Raw genomic sequence first — 19,183 nt, 5'->3', positions numbered from 1 at the left:
ACCCGCCACCTTAGGTGTATGTGGCTGGCGCCTTAGCCGCTTGAGCCACAGGCGCCAAGCCCATTTAATGCTTATCACTTTTTTTAATTAAAGAAACACTAATGTCAGAAATCTTTCATTAATTTTCTGACACTTATGACATTAGTGTTTTTTCCAATTAACTTTTTCCTTTATTTTTAAAAACCTTGAGGTAAGATACACATACTATAAAATTAACCATTTTAAAGTGAACAATTCAGGGGTATTAGTACATCCCAGTGTTATGTGCTGGCCATGTCCATCTTGAAAAAATATTTTCATCGTCCCAGAATAAAGCCCCATACTCATTTATTAAGAAGTTATTTCCCATTTCCTCTTGCCTCTGGCTTCTGGCAGTCATTTGTCTGTTTTCTGTCTCCATTGATTGACCTATTCTGGGTATTTCATATAAATGGAGTCATGTGTTAATGTGTCTGGCTTCCTTTATGGCTGACGTCTTTAACTTAGCATAATGTTGAAGTTTATTCACAATACAGTATTTATCAGAACTTCATTTCTTTTTTGGGGGGGGGCAAATAATATTATAAGACACACTACATTTTATTTATCATGTTACTTGAGACAGGGCCTCATTCTTTTGTCACCCAGCCTAGAGTACAGTGGTTTAATCATAGTTCACTGCAGCCTCAAATTCCTGGGCTCAAGTGATATTCCTGTCTCAGACTCCCGAGTACCTGGGACTTTGGTGTATGCCACCAAGCCTGACTAATTTTTATTTTTTTTGTAGAGACAAGAGCTCATTGTGTTGCTCAGGCTGGTCTCCAACTCCTGCCTGGTCTTAAGTCTGATTTTCCTTTCTTGGTCTACCAAAGTGCTGGAATTACAGGCACAAGCTATAGTGCCAGGCCAGTGTGGATTTTTTTTTTTTTTTAAATCAGTTATTTATCTTCATTGTAGTCTTTTTTTCCTTGAAGGGGATTTTTTGGTTGGGTCCAGTTTGCTGTGGTTCCTGTATACCTCATCAGAGGGCCTACCTTGTTTTGGAGTGTGCAAACTCTTTTCAGCTCGTATTTTCAAATTGGCCTGCTGAGTTTTGGTTATTCCGGAGTTTTCAAGTCCATTACATGCCCTGTTTCCTTCTGCTTCCTTTTGCACAGAGTTGATACTAAGCAGGAATTGTAGCTCTCATGGTTTGTTTTTTTACCTATTTGTATTTTGAAATTTGTGGGGATACTTTGTTGTAGATTTTGATTTTGGGTTTCGGTTTTGCTAACCTAGTTGCTCTGTGTATTTATCTGATAGGGAATGAAGAGATTCAACAGCTTTTATCTAGAATATATAAAGAACTGTTACAACTCAGTAAAATGACAACCCAAATAAAAAATAGGCAAAGAATCTGAATAGACTTTTTTTTAGGATAGTGTATACAAATGGCCAATAAGCACAAGAAGATGTACATCATCATTAGTCATCAAGGAAGTAAATTTAAATCAAAACCACAATGAGATACCACTTCACACTTACGAGGATTGCTGTATATTGTGAAAAATATAAGCATTGGAGAAAATGTGGGAAATCCTCATATGCTGCTGGTGGTGCAGCTATTTTGGAAAACACTATGGCAGTTTCTCAAAAGGTTTATCATAGAACTACTATGTGATTACACTCTTTGATCCATACCCAAGAGAAATGTAAACATGTCCACACAAAAACTCATATATGAATGTTCATATTAGTAGCACCACTACTCATAGTAGCCAAACAGTAGAAACAACCCAAATGTCCAATTGTAGTGGATAAACAAAATGTGGCATGTCTGTGCTATGCGATATTATTTGGAAATTTAAGACATTGAGTGTGTAGGTAGATGATAAAACATGGATGAACCGGAAAACTTTATTAATGAGAGAATCAGTGCTAAGAATCACCTAGTTGTGTACTTTTATTTACATGAAATGTCCATATACAGGCATATCTGTGGAGACAGAAAGTAGGTTAGTGATTGCCTCAGGCTGAGGGATGTATATAGGCATTGAGGAAAACATTTTAGAGTGAAGATAATGTTCTTTGCCAGAGTGGTGAAATTTTCCTTTTCTTTTTCTTTTTTTTTTTGGCTGGGGCTGGGTTTGAACCCACCACCTCTGGCATATGGGGCAGGCGCCCTACTCCTTTGAGTAGGTGCCACCTAGAACTTCTTGTAAATGGAATAACACAGTATGTGTGTCTTTAATACAAGGCCTCTTTTATTGAGCATAATTTTTTTTGTTTGTTTTGGAGACACAGTCTCACTATGTGTCCCCCTGAGTAGAGTGCTGTAGCATCCTAGCTCACAGCAACCTCAAACTCTTGGACTTCAGCGATTCTCTTGCCTCAGCCTCCCTAGTAGCTGGGACTACAGCCTGGCTTTTTTTGTTTGTTTGTTTTTTGTTTTTGTTGTAATTGTCGTTGTTAGGCAGTCGAACCCGCCAGCTCTGGTATAGGTGGCTGGTGCCGTAGCTGATGAGCTTACAGGCTCCCAGCCTATATTCAGTTTGTTTTATGCTGAATATAGTTGATAGTTATTTGGGTTGTTTGCACATTTTGGCTCTTATGAGCAAAGCTGTTGCTTGTGAACATTCATGTACAATAATTTGAACATGTGTTCACAGGTCTTTCAGATATATACCTAGAGTGGAAATGATGAATCTTAAACAGTAACTCTATTTAACATTTTGAGGAATTGCCAGACACTTTCTCAAAGTGGCTACACCATTTTCATTTTACTTCCTGAGATTGTATGAGGGATCCAGTTTCTCCACATCTTGCCACACTTACTTGTTTTTCGATTTTAGCCATCTATTGCACTTAAAAGTGGAATGTGGGGCAGTGTCTGTGGCTCAGTGAGTAGGGTGCTGGCCACATATACTGAGAGTGGTGGATTCAAACCTGGCCCCAGCCAAACTGCAACAAAAAAATACCCGGGCATTGAGGCGGGCGCAGCTACTCGTGAGGCTGAGGCAAGAGAACAGTCTAAGCCCAAGAGCTGGAGGTTGCTGTGAGCTGTGATGCCATAGTACTCTACTGACGGTGACAAAGTGAGACTCTGTCTCTTTAAAAAAAAAAAAGTGGAATGTGATTTAATCTAACTTTTTTTGTTTTTTAATAGAGGCAAATTTCTGGAAATGTGCGATGATCTCTTAGCTAGAGTGGAGCCACCACTTCGTAGTGTTTTGGAACAAGCCAGTAAGTATTTTTTATGATTGCTTGTTTGTATATCTCAGATTCTTTTTTTTTTTTTTCAAATGCCAATTATTTTTATTATTTTAAAATGGAATTTGGGATTTAGCGGTATTCAGTAGGGAGTTAACCATTAGTGAGGACATTTTCTTTGGAAGATAATTATTCATTTAATAATTCATTTAATAATTTTGTCCCCTTACAAAGCATAGCCACAGATCTTCTCCATCATGTTTTTGCCGCGAAGTATTGCCCTACTTTTCTCCTTCCCATTAACCACCACAAGAAAGGAGTCCTTGCCAAGTGCCAGTTCAGCTTCTCCACCAGAGCAGTCTGGCTTTGGCTCCCATCTCTCTGCTAGGAATGGGCTTTTGGGTCATTAGAGGCTTTCTGTCACCAAGTTCTTTGAACTCTTCTTAGTGCTAGATTGCCCCGGCCTCTCTGCAGTGACTGGTGTGGTTGACTGTTACCCAGAGCTCCACACTCAGGTCTCCTCTCACTTCTGTGTGAACACGCTTGGGTTTTACTTCTCTGATTGCTTTCTCTGCCTCTGTTGCTGGCTTTCTTTCCACCTCTTTCTTCATCTTAAATGCTGATGTTACCCAGGGTTTAGTTTCAATCCCCTCTCATTTTCCAAAACACTATCATGTTTCTTTCTTTTTTTTATATTAAATGGTAGCTGTGTACATTAATGCAATCATGGGGTATAGTGTGGTGTTTTCATATACAATTTGAAATATTTTCATCAAACTGGTTAACATAGCCTATTCCTAGTTATTGTGTTAAGATGTTTATATTCTACTTTCAGAAAGATTCACTTGTACCCTTGTAAGATAAACCACAGAGGTAATCCCTCCAGCCATCCACCCCTCTCCTCTCCCCTCCTCTCTCCCTCCCTATATTCTTAGGCTATAATTAGGTTATAGCTTTCATATGAGAAAGAAAGCTATAGCTTTCATATGAGAAAGCTTTCATATTTTCATAGAGAAAATCAAATCCTCTAAGCTGGGGTTCAACACCATAGGGCTGTGGACATTGGTATATCTCAGATTCTGTGGAAAATGTTGTTTATTACTTTCTTTTAGGTAGTTATACCAATTTTTATTATAGGAACTGCTTCAGTCCTGTATTAAGTGCCTTTTTATCTTTGTCTTTTGACCCAGAGCACCTCTTACCCCTCTAGTAATTGTTTGATAAGTATCCATGGAAATCTAATAAAAATTTCTCCAAGAAACCTAATTCAAACTGAAAATGGATATAAGCCTCTTATTTATTTTATGGTAGCAAAAATTGCCTGGAAAGGCCAATGTGGCAGTTTTGTAAGTGCTGCTGCCAGTGAATTCTTAGCTAAGGGGTCCTCAAACTATGGCCTGCGGGCCACATGTGGCCCGCTGAGGACATTTATTCAGCCCACTGGGTGTTTTTGCCACCGCTGCCTGTCCTGCTTAGCACCCGACTGGTCCCGGGCCCGCAGTCCAGCCCTCCAGCAGTCTGAGGGACAGTGGACTGGCCCCCTGTTTAAAAAGTTTGAGGACCCTGCCTTTGCTGAATGAAACACAACAAAGGGAAGGTATGATAAACATATACTTAAGAAGATGCTATAATTTTGTCTCAGTTTATAAGGTGGCTGTTTGATTTAGGAAGATATTACTAATTTTTATTAAACCACTGACAATGTAGTAGAGTTCATTGTGTTGGCTGCTAATTATTTCAGAGTGTTGAGGTATATTGTCAGCTTGGTATAGGCTTTATTATTTATTTATTTTTGGACAGAGTTTCACTTTGTCACCCTTAGTGGAGTGCTGTGGTGTCATGGCTTATAGCAACCTCAAACTCCTGGGCTCAAGTAATCCTCTTGCCTGCCTTAATCTCCGTATATCTGTACCCTTCTCAGTGCCCTGATATTTTTTTTGTTTTAGAGACGAGGTTTTGCTCTGGCTCAGGCTGGCCCATGAGCTCAGGCAGTCGACCTTCCTCAGCCTCCCAGAGTGCTAGGATTATAGTAGCCACGCCTAGCAGGCTTTGTTATTAAATCAGAGTGATTATGATAGACAGGATATTCTTCCCCACCATTTCTTTCTTTTTTTATAAAAGGAATTTATCTTGTCATTTTTCTGAAGTCAGAATGCCATGAACATGTATTATGAATTTGCCAAGGATGAGGACCTTATCCCCCAAATAATCCTTTTTTTCTTGAGACAAAAGTATTGCTCTGTCACCCAGGCTGGAGACAGGTGGCTGGAGTGCTGTGGCCTCAGCCCAGCTCATAGCAACTCCTGGGCTCAAGCATTCCTCCTGCCTCAGACTTCTGAGTAGCTGGGAGGCTATGGTGTGTGCTAGCACACCTGGCTCAGTTTTCTATTTTTAGTAAAGATTGGGTCTCGCTTTGCTCATGCTTTTCATATCTCCCCAAATAACCTTAATTTTTAAAACTGATATCAGAGAAAGAGACATCGTAAGACCATAATTACTACCAATCTGGTTTTGTTCTTTTCATGTGAAATACTATAAATAGAGATAATTTAAAGTATATGGTCCTGGAGGCTTCCAGCTGCACTGCTTAGGGTAATGTGAGAGGAGAAAATTTAACTTAAAAAAAAATACACAGATGATCTCTGAAGATTTGGAAGCAAAATGTGTTAAAGTATTCTCTATTAGTCGTATGATTATAGTCTTCTAAGTTTCTAAGAATTTGAAGAATAATTCTGTACAAAAATCCTTTTGGCAAAGAGGGTTCTTATGGAAATACACCACATAACCTGATTCTCAGTGAAACACAAAGAAAGCATATGGGCACTGCAGGGAAGCTCATTTAAAATAATTAATAGAAAGTGCAAGTTGCAGCTTGTGACAGTCAAAAAATCAGAACTAAACTCAATCCACCTGAGATCTCTGGTTCCTAAACTTTACTTTTCTTCTTTCTTTTTTTTTTTTTTTGAGAGAGAGTCTCACTGTGTCACCCTCAGTAGAGTGCTATGGCTTCATATCTCATAGCAACCTCAAACTCTTGGGCTTAAATGATTCTATTGTCTCAGCCTCCTGAGTGGCTGGAACTACAGGCGCCTGCCACAATGCCAGGCTATTCTTTTGCTGCAGTTGTCGTTGTTCAGCTTGCCCAGGTGGGATTCGAACCTGCCAGCCTGGGTGTATGTGACCAGCGCCCTACCCACTGAGCTACAGGCGCTGCTCAGTTTCTAAACTTTTCAAATCCTCTAAGCTGGGGTTCAACATCATCCTTAAAAACTAATATTACCCCTACAATAGGAAGATGTTTTCTCATGTATGTCTACAGTTGTGCAAGTTTAAGCCTGTCTTCTTTACTTGGTCCCATCTGGAAAGGGAAAACATCTGGGTCAACATTGCTTTTTGAAGTTGCACTTAGAAGCAAGGTACAGCTGCCATTCCTCATTGCAGTAGTTTCTAATCTAAGTATTATCAGTATTCTTTACTAAGAAGTTCTCTTTGAGGGTCAGCTATGAATTCTACTCATTTCCTTTAAAAATATGAAGCCATAATCTTAGGATTCTGTTGGAGCTCAGAAACTGATATCCAGAGCATGGCACTTTGACCTGTTTTTTTAAAAAAGAATGTTACAGGGTTATAGATGTTTTGTTTACATGCTTTACTTTTCGTGGAGTTTGAATCAAGGTTATAAAATTGTGCCCATTCCCCAGATAGTGTGCATTGTGCCCATTAGGTGTGAATTCACCCTTCCCCTTCCTCCCTTCTGTCTGCTTGATTCCCATTAAATTTTATTACCATATGTACACATGCTTGTTGATGATTCAGTTCCACTTTAAAAGTGAGCACATAGGGTATTTGTTTTTCGATTCTTGTGATATTTCATTTAGGAGAGTGATTTCTAGTTTTTTTTTTTTTTTTTTTTGAATTTATTAATAGTTTATTTATCACTCATATTCATAGCTCAGGAACACAGGTCAGTGACAGATGTCTATGTAAATCAGCCCAAAGAAATTCTTTGTATTTCAAAATTATTTGACGCTCTGAAAGACACCAGCCTTCCTCATCTCCTCAAAATCTTTCATAGAATCATAATTTCTGTAGAAATCTGCATATGCCTTCTTTCTTGGTTCAGCCACAGCAAACTTATAGAAAACTGCGACCCCCAGGGATACAACAAATGCTCCAACAATATGAATCCGCAGGCGCCTGGCCAAGAGGCCACGCATCTGAGGTTTGGCCAAAGCACTGGAAGCCATGGTAGTTACTATCCTTGATGGGTTGCCAACCTCAACGCGTCCTTCCCTGTGATTTCTAGTTTTATCTAGGTCATTACAAAAGATACTATTAATTGACCATCTTTTTTATGCCTGAGTAATACTTCCATGGTTTACATATACTGATTTTATTAGTCCACTCACATATTAATGGGTATTTGGGTCATTTCCACATCTTTGCGATTGTGCCTTGTGCTGCCATAAACAAATGCAACTATCTTTAATAGAATAACTTTTTTTCCTTTGCGTAAATACTCAGTAGTGGGATTGGTGAATCAAATGGTAGATCTATATTTAATTCTTTGAGGCACCTCCATATTACTTTCCAAAGAGGTTACACTAGTTTGCAGTCTCACCAACAGCATATAATAAATATTTCTTTTTTTTTCATCTGTACTGGCATCTGTTGTTTTGGGATTTCTGGATAAAAGCCATTTTCACTGTATGTATCTTGTGGTTTTGATTTACATTTCCCTGATGATTAGAGTTGTTGAGCATTTTTTTCATATGTTTACTGAGCATTACTCTGTTTTCTTTTGGGGTTGTTTGATGTCTTCTTTCTTTGTATGAGTTCCTTGTAGATACTGGTTCTTAGGTCTTTGTTGAATGGATAGTATGGGAATGTTTTCTCTCATTACATGGATTGTCTATTCATTCCGTTGATTTTTTGGCTGTGCAAAAGCTTTTTTATTGAATTGGATCTCACTTATTATTTTTGTTGTTGCTGTGATTGCCTTTGGAATCTTCTTGAATCCTTTCTTTTTTTCTTAATAAATTCTTTGCCTAGGCTGATATTTATAATAGTTTTTCCGTTTAAGCCCTTTATCTATTGTGAATTAATTTTTGTGAGTGATCAGAGGTGGGGATCCCGTTTCAGTCTTCTACATGTGGCTATTCAGTTTTCCGAGCACCATTTATTAAAGAGGAATTCTTTTTCCCATTGTATATTTTTATCTGCTTAGTCAAAGATCAAATGGCAATATGAGGATGGTTTTATATCTGGGTTCTCTGTTCTGATCCATTAGTCAGAATCTCTGTTCTTGTGTCAGTACCATGCTGTTTTGGTTACTGGAGACTTGTAGTATAACTTGAAGTCTGGTAAAGTGATGCCTCCTGATTTATTCTTTCTCCTTAAGGTTGCTTTGTTTATTTCAGATCTTTTCTGGTTCTAAACTATGGGTAAAATTATTTTTTATAGATCTGCAAAAAATGATATTGGTATCCTAATGAATTTTAATTCTGTACTTTGGGTGGTGTAGACATTTTAACAATACTGATTCTGTTGATCCATAAGCATGATATGTCACATTCTCTGAGATTTCCTTCCTCTCTGTTTTGTGGTTCTTGTAGAGGTTTTTCACCTCGGTTAAATATATTCCAAGTATTTTATTTTCTTTGTTGCTATTGTGAAAGCTATTGAGGCTTTGATTTGCTTCTCAGCCTTGACTGTTGGTGTATAGGAATGCTACTGATTTGTGTATATTGATTTTGTAACCTGATACTTTGCTGAACTTAACCAATTCCAGAAGTCAGCCCATTTCTTTAAATAGTCATTGTCAAGAAATTGTCAGTGGTTGTGATGAGGAAGTCAGGAGGTGTGAAGAGATATTCTATGAGCAAGAGCAGAACTTTGATATGTACCTGCTTTCTTTCCGATACGAGGAAACTACATACTTTTGTTGTGTGAGACTTCTGTCAGAGATCACAGGACCTGGGCATTGCAGGATATTGAATATTTCTGGCCCTCACCTCTTAAATCCTGTTAGTTTTGTGCCACCTTTCCCTCATTATTTTGAGAGCCAAAATACCTACTAGATTTCAGGTGCCACAGACCTATGTGAGTGTACCTGTGTGTATGTGTATTGTGGAAGGTGGTGAGGGAGGGAAGTTTTGTTAACTTGTGACTTACTTCATCATTACAAGATGTTATTTTGTTGTCAAATACTAATTTAAAGATTCTTTTAATATAAATGTCTAATTGTTTAAAAATAGGGTTAAAGAAAGAAGATATTTATGCAGTGGAGCTAGTTGGTGGTGCTACAAGAATTCCTGCAGTAAAAGAGAAGATCAGCAAATTTTTTGGTAAAGAACTTAGTACAACATTAAATGCTGATGAAGCTGTCACTCGAGGCTGTGCATTGCAGGTGAATCTTCTTTCTTTTAAAGGCAGACATTTATAAGTAATTATAACAAGATGGCAGTGGTTACATAGCTAACTGGTAACTTCAGGGAGATCTCAGGGTGTTAGATTTTGAAATTTTTGTTTTAAAATGGATGGCAGAGGTAATAATTCATAAAAGGAATTGTATTCTACAGCATATAGTAAGATGAATTTATTGACTAGAAACATAGTTAACTCTGAGCCTGAAATACGACTAGATTTGGTATATTTTTGTTTAACACAAAGTGTAGAATATGTCAATTAAATGAAGGTGGGGGGGTTAATGGAAAAATAATAAACAGTAGTTAAGTATATAGATAATTTGACAAATGATAGAAGTTTGTGAAATTGCTTGTTTATACTCCATTAAATTAGTAATGTAAATATTTTTAAAAGACTGGTAATGATGATCTTCTGAAGTCATTATTTGTGGGTGTTGTGATAGTTGTTAGTTTATGTCTGTACTTGTCAAAATGGAATTTTTAAAAATTATTTATTCTAGTGTGCAATCTTATCGCCTGCTTTCAAAGTCAGAGAATTTTCTATCACTGATGTACTACCCTATCCAATCTCTCTGAGATGGAATTCTCCAGCTGAAGAAGGGTCAAGGTAAGGTTTATTAATAATTCTTAGACTTAAAGTTAATTAAGCATGAGTACTATATCATCTCCATTTCACCTTACACAAATTTGTAACAGTTTCTCAGTGCATGGAGGAAAGTAATCACTTATTTTAGTCAGAGTAAATAAATTTGTGTTCTTATTTAGTTTTCTACATTTAGTCCTGCTAAGATCATTGGTGTCTTTTATATGCTATTTGAATTACTTACCTTTCTTCAGTGAATTATACACAGAGATTCTTGGAAACTTTTAAAAAATAAGATAAGGTCTCTCTTTGTCACCTAGGCTGGAGGTGCAGTGGCATGATAATAGCTCACTGCAGTCTCAAACTTCTGGGCTCAGGTGGTTCTTGTGCTGTAACCTCCCAAGTAGCTGGGACTACTTGTGCCACCATGTGCCACCATGCCCAGTCAAGTTTTCTGTGTTTTTGCAGAGGTGATGTCTTTTGCTTGGGCTGGTCTTGAACTCCAAGCCTCAAACAATCCTCCTGCCTTGGCCTATGAAACTGCTAGGATTATAGGCATGAGTCTCTGCACCCAGCTGGAAACTTTCATAATCTAGAAATGATGTCAGTTGAGAAGAGCCAGAAAATAGGACTGTGCAGTAATAATAAACCTAGAATATATGGGTAAAAGTGTTAGTAATATCCTGAATTTGTATGTTTTTCTTTTTCCTCTGTTTAGTGACTGTGAAGTCTTTGCAAAAAATCATGCTGCTCCTTTCTCTAAAGTTCTCACATTTTATAGAAAGGAACCTTTCACTCTTGAGGCCTATTACAGCTTTCCTCGGGAGTTACCCTACCCAGATCCTGCTATAGGTAAGTGAAGAGTTGGAAATGAGAAAAAAATAAAAAAGCTTATGTCTACTTGAAGAACCAGGATAACAGAAAGAAGCAGTATAACATTCTGAAATTTGGGTAGCTTATATCACAAAAGAAAACCTCTTCCAGTCTTGTTAACAAGTTCAGAGCCAGGCAGATGGTTATTATTTAATTGGATCTCCTGTTGTGTGGGCAGTATTTCTCAGTTTCTGGGTATTGTGGTTATACCTTGTGTATACTTTAAGGAGTTAAAGAAATTCTGTTCTGGCCCTAAGGTACATGTATAAGATGTACATAGGAAATCATTAGGAGATTGTAGTACAGTATTAGTATATCCTAGATTTTTAAACCAGATTGGCTAGAGTCTTTATAGACTGTGATAAACTCTTATCTGGAAAATACTTGTAGAGAAGAGAAATTGGAATTATACTGAAAAGATCTAGGATACATAGGTAAGAGGGGTACACAGGAGTATTCTGAATGGCACTTACAAGCTGTGGAAAGTTAACCTAGTTTGTTTATTGTAACCTAGTTTATTCATTTGTAAAACCAGGAATAAGGATGATAATTCATACTTTGCAGAGTTGCTGGAATCAAGAAAACATAACTGAAGCGCTGTACAGTAACAGTCTGTATAACAGAGATGGCAGTTTCTTGGTAAAATGGCAGAATGTGGAATCAGTGGGATTTTTTTGTCAGTAGAGGAGAATGTGACATCTGTTTTAGGAATTTACCTGTTAGCATAGAAAAATGAATTCAACAAGGGACTGGAAGAAAGGAAAGAATTAGATATTTGAGCTCTTGATTGGGACAGGATAATAAAAGACTAAATGTGAAAACAGAAGGAGAAACCTGATGATTTAGTAAGATTCTTAAATATCCACTTGCTTGGTTTTGAAGCATCATGTTAGTTACTGAACTGCCACTGAGAACTGGACATAACTTGGCAGGGTGGGCTTATTATTATATCCATGTTTGGATTCATCCTCATAGGTTTTGTATTCCCTTTTGTTTCTCTTATATCCCTAGCCCAGTTTTCAGTTCAGAAAGTCACTCCTCAGTCTGATGGCTCCAGTTCAAAAGTGAAAGTCAAGGTTCGAGTAAATGTCCATGGCATTTTCAGTGTGTCTAGTGCATCCCTAGCAGAAGTACATAAGTCTGAGGAAAATGAGGAACCAATGGAAACAGACCAGAATGCGAAGGAGGAAGAGGTAATCTGGACATTTTATACCATTTTTGACAGCTCAGTGGTGACTTGTCTAGATGCTGTCCAGTAAGACTTGGTGACAAGGGAGGAGGAACACTGTGACAGAGTTGCTGAGTGAGAGTGGGTTTGTATATGTCCCCTTTTCCCAACATAGGGGAACCAGCAGAGGATCTTAACATAGTTGACTCCTCCCTTCAGATCATGCACTGCTCAACTTGAGTTATTTTTAATTCTTTCAGGTTATTGAAGAATGCTAAGTCTTAGTTAATTATTTTTACAAGTAGAATAGATTGTATACTCATTTTTTAGAACTACTGTGCCTTATCTTCACTGTGCATCAAAATCAAAGCTTTATGTATAAATGCTTGGGTTTCATTTCCAGAGAGTTGGTTGGAATTGGTCTGGGTTAGGGCCCCGGTCCCAGTAGTTTTAAAAGCCTCACAGGTCATTCTAATATGCTGCAGACACTGGGGCTCTCTACAGACCTCTTCCTTCATTCTTTGTAGTTTTAACAGATTTCTCAATGTGTTCACTTCCCCTAACATATACATTGGTTGTACTTTTGAAAGTGAAAAGGTTTGTTTAGGAACTGTTAGAAGAAAGTTAAAATTTTCAGAGAAATTACTCATGAGGAAGCTCAGAGCAACTGTTGCTCTCTTCAGATTATAGATAGTGTTACATGACAGCACACGTGGTGAAGTACAGTGTGTAAAGGTAAGGGAGGGCAGGTGTTATCCCCATTATACACATGCAGTACTGAGATCCAGAGAGGAAAACTCCGTTCTAGGTAATATGTAACATATGTGGAATTTGAGTCTAGGTCTTCTGATTGTTGGTAATTCAGCAGGAGTTTCATACACTTACTTTCATACATTGTGACTTCGTCAGTATGCCATGAAGTTTGTTTGGTTTTTTGTTAGTATTTCCTAATTTGAGGATTTAATTTGACATGTTTTTCAGAAGATGCAGGTGGACCAGGAGGAAGCTCATGTAGAAGAGCAACAGCAGCAGACGCCAGCAGAAAACAAGGCAGAGTCTGAAGAAATGGAGGTATGAGTTATGTTTTAGAGTATGAATTGTGGTCTCTTAAAATACATGGGCTGTGTCTTAGGTTTATAGTAGTAGGGATTCTGCATTTATTTGGAAAAAAATTGTATATATTTTAAATTAGGGTGTCACTTTCTTGCTTAGGCCTGAACTCCTGGGCTCACGTGATCCTCCCAACTTAGCCTCCCGAGTAGACAGGCATCTGCTACCATGCTTGGCTAATTTTTAAATTGTTTGTAGTGATGGTGTTTTTATATGTTGCCTGGCTGGTCTCAAAGTCTGGGCCTCAAGTAATCCTCCTGTCTTGGCCTGCCAAAGTGCTAGAATTATAGGCATGAGCCACTGCATTCAACCTTTGAACAATTTTAAAGCAAGATTTCATAGCGTTTTGTAGTGCGCCTTTTGCAAGATGGCCTTTGAACTCTATTCTGGTTGATACATGGGAAGCAAGCACTATGAATCCTTAGTTTTACTAGGCTAGCAGTTAGTTTATATTAGTTTGTGAATTGCCCTCATTCAGTTGTTCTACCCATAATTTATATATTACCGATAAACAAATTTTTTCATATTTTATCAACTCCTTAATCTATACTTTTTATTGAAAGATATTTTAGTTACTGTATTTAAATCATTTTGTTAACAATGTAAATAACTTAGCCCAAAATGAATCTTTTTTTTGAGGCAGAACCTCACTCTGTTGCCCTGGGTAGAGTGCTTGTGGCATTATCATAGCTCACAGCAATCTCAGTTTTTTGGGTTAAAGTGACCCTCTTGCCTCCTGAGTAGCTGGGACTACAGGTGCCCACTATGACACCCAGCTAGTTTTTTCTATTTTTAGTAGAGATATGGGTCTTGCTCTTGCTTTGGCTGATCTTAAACTCCTGAGTTCAAGCAGTCCTCCACCTTGGCCTCCCAGAGTGCTAGGATTACAGTTGTGAGCTACCATCCCTAGCCTGAATCTGTAACATTTTTGACTTCTTTAGAACCTATTCTTTGATTTCAAGTTTTCACATTTAGGTTTGTTCTTAAAATTGGAAATACCTTCCCTTTCAAGTACTTTATAAAATTGTAGTTTATAATCTCACCCTCTTAGGAATTTTCTTATTGTGGCATTTGGCAGAGACTTAAGGTGGCTTAAGTCTGTTGCTACTAATTTTCATGTCAGTTAACAAATTTTAATTGCTTCCCTTTAGCTGTGGAAGTAATATTTAAAAAGAAAAATATGGACAGAGGAAATTGCACTCACAGATTTAGTTGTGTCAGGCCCTTTTTTTTTTTTTTTTTTTTTTTGAGACAGAATTTCATTATGTTGCCCTCAGTAGAGTGCTGTAGTATCACAGCTCACAGCAACCTCAGACTCTTGGGCTTAAGTGATTCTTTTGCCTCAGCCTCCCAAGTAGCTGAGACTACAGTGCCCGCCACAATGCCTGGCTATTTTTTTGTTGTTGTGGTTGTCATTGTTGCTTAAGCTGGCTGGGCCAAGTTTGAACCTTCCAACCTTGGTGTATGTGGCTGGTGCCATAACCACTGTGCTACGGGTGCCGAGCCCAGGCCTTTTTCAAGATGGAAAATCTTTCATATTGTTGGGTAGGGTGGGGGCAGCACTGGTAGAGAGAAGTGCTTGTTCTTCTGTTTGTAGAAGGCAGGTGAAAAGAAGGGAGAAGTTACAGGTCCCTCTACCCCAATGCTTTGGAACTGTGGGAAATTTTAGGGGGCTTATTACATACTGCTTCCTTGGGTAACTCAAAAATTGAAATGTCTTTCAAAGTATTGCTTCTAAGGGAAATGAAATAAAAATAACAGTTTCTGCAGTTGACTTAAGTTAACTTATATATGAGGTGTTTCCTCTCATAATAGAACAAATTGAATTCCAGGTGAATTAAAAAATTATAAAACCCAGAAATTTCTCTTAGCTAGACAAGAAGGGAAAAGAAAACAACAACAACAAAAATCCCAGAAAGGCTTGGCGCCTGCGGCTCAAGTGGCTGAGGCTTGAGCCCACATACACCTGAGCTGGTGGGTTCGAATCCAGCCCAGGCCCACCAAACAACAGTGACGGCTGCAACCAAAGACAGCTGGGTGTTGTGGTGGGCGCCTGTAGCCCTAGCAACTTGGGAGGCAGAGGCAGGAGAATAGCTTGAGCCCAGGAGCTGGAGGTTGCTGTGAGCTGTGGCACCAGGGCACTCTACCTAGGACAATAGCTTGCGGCTCTGTCTCAAAAAAAAAAAAAAACCCAGAAAAACACAAGCTTGAAGTTATATATTTTTCTAATCTTGGATGGAGAAGGGTTTTCAATAAAAGCAGCGAAGGTAATCACAAAGGAAAAAGATGGATACATTGGACAAAAACTTGTATAGACTATGTGAAATTAGTGAAAACTGGAAGAGCCAGTTATTGGTGGGAAGAAAAAACACAAAAATTCTAAAAGGGATAATGGATTGAATATTACTAGGCAGTTTGAAGTAGTAATAATTGTGTGAGAAAAGGTTACTGACTTAAAACTCACTAAAATAATAGATGAAGTTAAATAAATTCCCATTTATGGATGGGTGCAGTGGGTTTCTCATTTGTTTTGAAAATGTAAATAGTTTTAAACATTCTGGAAATCATATTGCAAATATGTTACTGATTCTTAAATTTCATACCTATTAACTTTGTATGTATATGTGTTTAGCTAGGAATAGGAGAGTATTGCTTAGTACTTATATGTTTATTGCAGGACATTGCTACATGTATTTGTTTTTTAAGAATTTACTTATTTGAGAAAGAGTCTGTGTTGCCCTCAGAGTGCCATGGCATCATAGCTTACAGCAACCTCAAACTCTTCAGCTCAAGTGATTCCCTTGCTCCCACTTTCCTAGTAGCTGGGTCTATAGGTGGCTGCCAAAGCATTCAGCTAGCTTTAGAAATGAGGTCTTGCTCTTGTTCAAGCAGTCCACTCACCTCGGCCTCCCTAGGGTATTGAGGTTCAAGTGTGAGCCACCACACCTGGCCTTAAAATTTATTTTCAGTTGTGATAAAATACACACAAAATTTGCCATCTTAGCTTTTAAAAAAATGTACAGTTCAGTACAGTGTTAAATATAAACATTGTATTGCAACCAGTCAGAAAATATTCATCTTACAAAACTGAAACTCTACACCAGCAATTCTCCATTCTCCCCACTCCCGACAAATACCATTCAGCTTTCATCCCTATGAGTTTGCCTACTCTTGATACCTCATGATAATTACTTTTTTTTTTTTTTTGGTTTTTGTTTTTTTTGGCCGGGGCTGGGTTTGAACCTGCCACTTCCGGCATATGGGGCCGATGCCCTACTCCTTTGAGAGTAATTAGTGCTGCCCTAATTACCTTTGTTTTTTTTGCAGATGTTTTGATAGTCCTAAGTAAGTTAGGTCATAAGGAAACAAAGTTAATATAAAAGCCTTTAAAATAAGACCTATTTTGTTGAGTGTGATGGCTCACTCCTGTACTCCTAGCATTCTGGGAGGCAGAGGCAGGAGGATTGCTTGAGCTGAGAAGTTCTAGACCAGCCTGAGCCAAAGCAAGATCCCATCTCTAAAAATAGCCAGGCATGGTGGTGGGCACCTGTAGTCCCAGCTACTTGGGAGGCTAACGCAAGAGGATCACTGGAGCCCAGGAGTTTGAGTTTGCTGTGAGCTATAATGCCATGGCATTCAACCCCATGGCAGCTGAGTGAGATTCTGTCTCCAAAAAAAAAAGACCTATTTTGAAATTTAAAGTAGTCTGTGTTTGTTTTATTTTAGACTTCCCAAGCTGGATCAAAAGATAAAAAGATGGACCAACCACCCCAAGCCAAGAAGGCAAAAGTGAAGACCAGTACTGTGGACCTGCCAATTGAAAATCAGCTATTATGGCAGATAGACAGAGAGATGCTCAACTTGTACATTGAAAATGAGGTGGTTATTTAAAGTCTTCTAGAATAATGAGCTAACAGATTAATAATCATAGCATTCAGACTCTGTTTCTAGTGATCTTTATGCATTTCTCGTTGTTTGGATTTTGAAAAAATAATCTGGACTTTTGGGTACTGTAATGACAAGTTTAAATTATAGTGCTTATGTTGTGTACAAATTCATTTATGATAATACTAATACGATGTCTATATTGCTAGGATCCTTCTTAGGAGATCTTTGACATAATGTGATTGATATTCGGGTGTGTATGTTTATTTTTTCACCAGAGATTGGGATATTTGAAGTGGTGGGTCATGGAGTTGATCAGTAGAGAAATCACATAGCATTAAATGGCAGCACTATTTTGCTTATTAGTTCCTTTCCATTGCCAGTCAATGTATAAAATCAGTAACTCTTGTTATGGTGAGTGATTCAAGGTTTGAGATTCTGGAGCACATTTATTGTATTAATTGTTATCTGTGAGGATTCTTATTAGGTATCCACTGGATCTTAGAATAGTTTTGTTTCGTAGCACCTTTGGCATTTATACTACATGAATACATTTTATTTTTCTTCATAATCTGTAATAGTACAATAGAGTATTTTACCTTGTGACCATTAATCAATAATTAAAAAAATTATTAGGGATACAAATAGTTATTTTTATAGGGCACATGTAGCTTTTTTTTTTTTTTTTGAGACAGAGTCTTAAGCTGTCACCCTCAGTAGAGTACTGTGGTGTCATAGCTCACAGTAACCTCAAACTCTTGGGCTTATGCAATTCTCTTGCCTCAGCCTCCCAAGTAGCTGGGATTACAGGCACCTGCCACAATGTCAGGCTGTTTCTTTTTGTTGTTGTAGTTGTCGTTGTTGTTTAGCAGGCCCAGGTTGGATTCAAACACGCCAGCCTCGGCCTATGTGGCCAGCACTCTGCCCACTGAACTGTGGGTGCCACCCACATACATTGTTTTGATATAGGCATATAATCAGGGTAATTGGGATATCCCTTGCCCCAGGCATTTAACATTTCCTTGTTTAGAAACATTCCAATTGTACTCTTTTAGGTATTTTATTTATTTGTTTTATTTTTTTTGAGACAGAGTTTCACTATGTTGCCCTGGGTAGATTGCTATGGCATCACAGCTCACAGCAACCTCAAACTCTTGGGCTTAAGTGATTCTCTTGCCTCAGCCTCCCAAGTAGCTGGGACCACAGGTGCCCACCACAATGCCCGGCTATTTTTTGGTTGCAGCTGTCGTTGTTTTTTGGCGGGCCGGGGCTGGATTCGAACCCGCCACCTTAGCCACTTGAGCCACAGGCGCCGAGCCTGGCCTTTAAATTCTTTATTTTTACTTTTGAGTGTGTGTATACCTTGATATTTTTAGTGCTTTTCTCTGACACAAAAATTTCATTTTTCTTTTTGAGATAGTTTCCCTATGTCACCCTCTGTAGAGTGCTGTGATGTCACAAGTCACAGCAACCTCAGACTCTGGGGCTCATGCAATTCTCTTGCCTCAGCCTCCCAAGTATGATGGGACTACAAGTGCCCATCATAATGCCTGGCTAGGAAATCTCATTTCTTTTTTTTTTGTAGTTTTTGGGGTGGGGCTGGGTTTGAACCCGCCACCTCTGGCATATGGGGCCGGTGCTCTACTCCTTTGAGCCACAGGTGCTGCCTAAAAATCTTAAGTTCTTTATCTTCAAAATTTGTTAGGATAATCTATCTTTCATTTGTTGGGTGACTCACAGATCTAATAGGATTTGGGGAAGAAGAACTCTCTGTTATGTTAGTATTTAAGTGAAAATTGTCTTGTGTTAATATCTGATTTATATGCAATATTAATTTCATGTTCTCAGGGTAAGATGATCATGCAGGATAAATTGGAGAAGGAGCGGAATGATGCTAAGAATGCAGTGGAAGAATATGTGTATGAAATGAGAGACAAGCTTAGTGGTGAATATGAGAAGTTTGTGAGC

At 38.3% G+C, this 19,183-nt stretch overlaps 2 protein-coding genes across 2 annotated transcripts in view; one reads left to right on the top strand and one right to left on the bottom strand.

The window, feature by feature from the left end:
* The window catches only part of HSPA4 (heat shock protein family A (Hsp70) member 4), a 70,479-nt gene that overhangs the window by 45,373 nt on the left and 5,923 nt on the right, over nucleotides 1-19,183 (top strand). Inside the window, exons 8-15 of the mRNA XM_012808844.2 lie at nucleotides 3,125-3,201; nucleotides 9,426-9,577; nucleotides 10,097-10,203; nucleotides 10,898-11,031; nucleotides 12,064-12,245; nucleotides 13,202-13,291; nucleotides 17,057-17,209; nucleotides 19,064-19,183. Coding sequence (XP_012664298.1) covers nucleotides 3,125-3,201; nucleotides 9,426-9,577; nucleotides 10,097-10,203; nucleotides 10,898-11,031; nucleotides 12,064-12,245; nucleotides 13,202-13,291; nucleotides 17,057-17,209; nucleotides 19,064-19,183 — 1,015 coding nt within the window. The remainder of the gene's footprint in view (nucleotides 1-3,124; nucleotides 3,202-9,425; nucleotides 9,578-10,096; nucleotides 10,204-10,897; nucleotides 11,032-12,063; nucleotides 12,246-13,201; nucleotides 13,292-17,056; nucleotides 17,210-19,063) is intronic.
* LOC111726988 (cytochrome c oxidase subunit 6C-like) lies at nucleotides 7,188-7,449 on the bottom strand. Its single transcript, XM_023516299.1, has one exon. It carries the CDS (start codon nucleotides 7,413-7,415, stop codon nucleotides 7,188-7,190), a length of 228 nt encoding a protein of 75 aa, XP_023372067.1. The 5' UTR covers nucleotides 7,416-7,449.

Source organism: Otolemur garnettii, unplaced genomic scaffold (genome assembly GCF_000181295.1).
Source record: "Otolemur garnettii isolate 467f Iridium unplaced genomic scaffold, OtoGar3 scaffold00003, whole genome shotgun sequence".
NCBI lineage: Eukaryota > Metazoa > Chordata > Mammalia > Primates > Galagidae > Otolemur > Otolemur garnettii.
The sequence above is the reverse complement of the archived record's forward strand: the minus strand, read 5'-3'. Positions and strand labels throughout refer to the sequence as shown.

Excerpts from the sequence above, each read along its gene's own strand:
- LOC111726988 (XM_023516299.1), bottom strand. The coding sequence starts at position 7,415 with ATGGCTTCCAGTGCTTTGGCCAAACCTCAGATGCGTGGCCTCTTGGCC.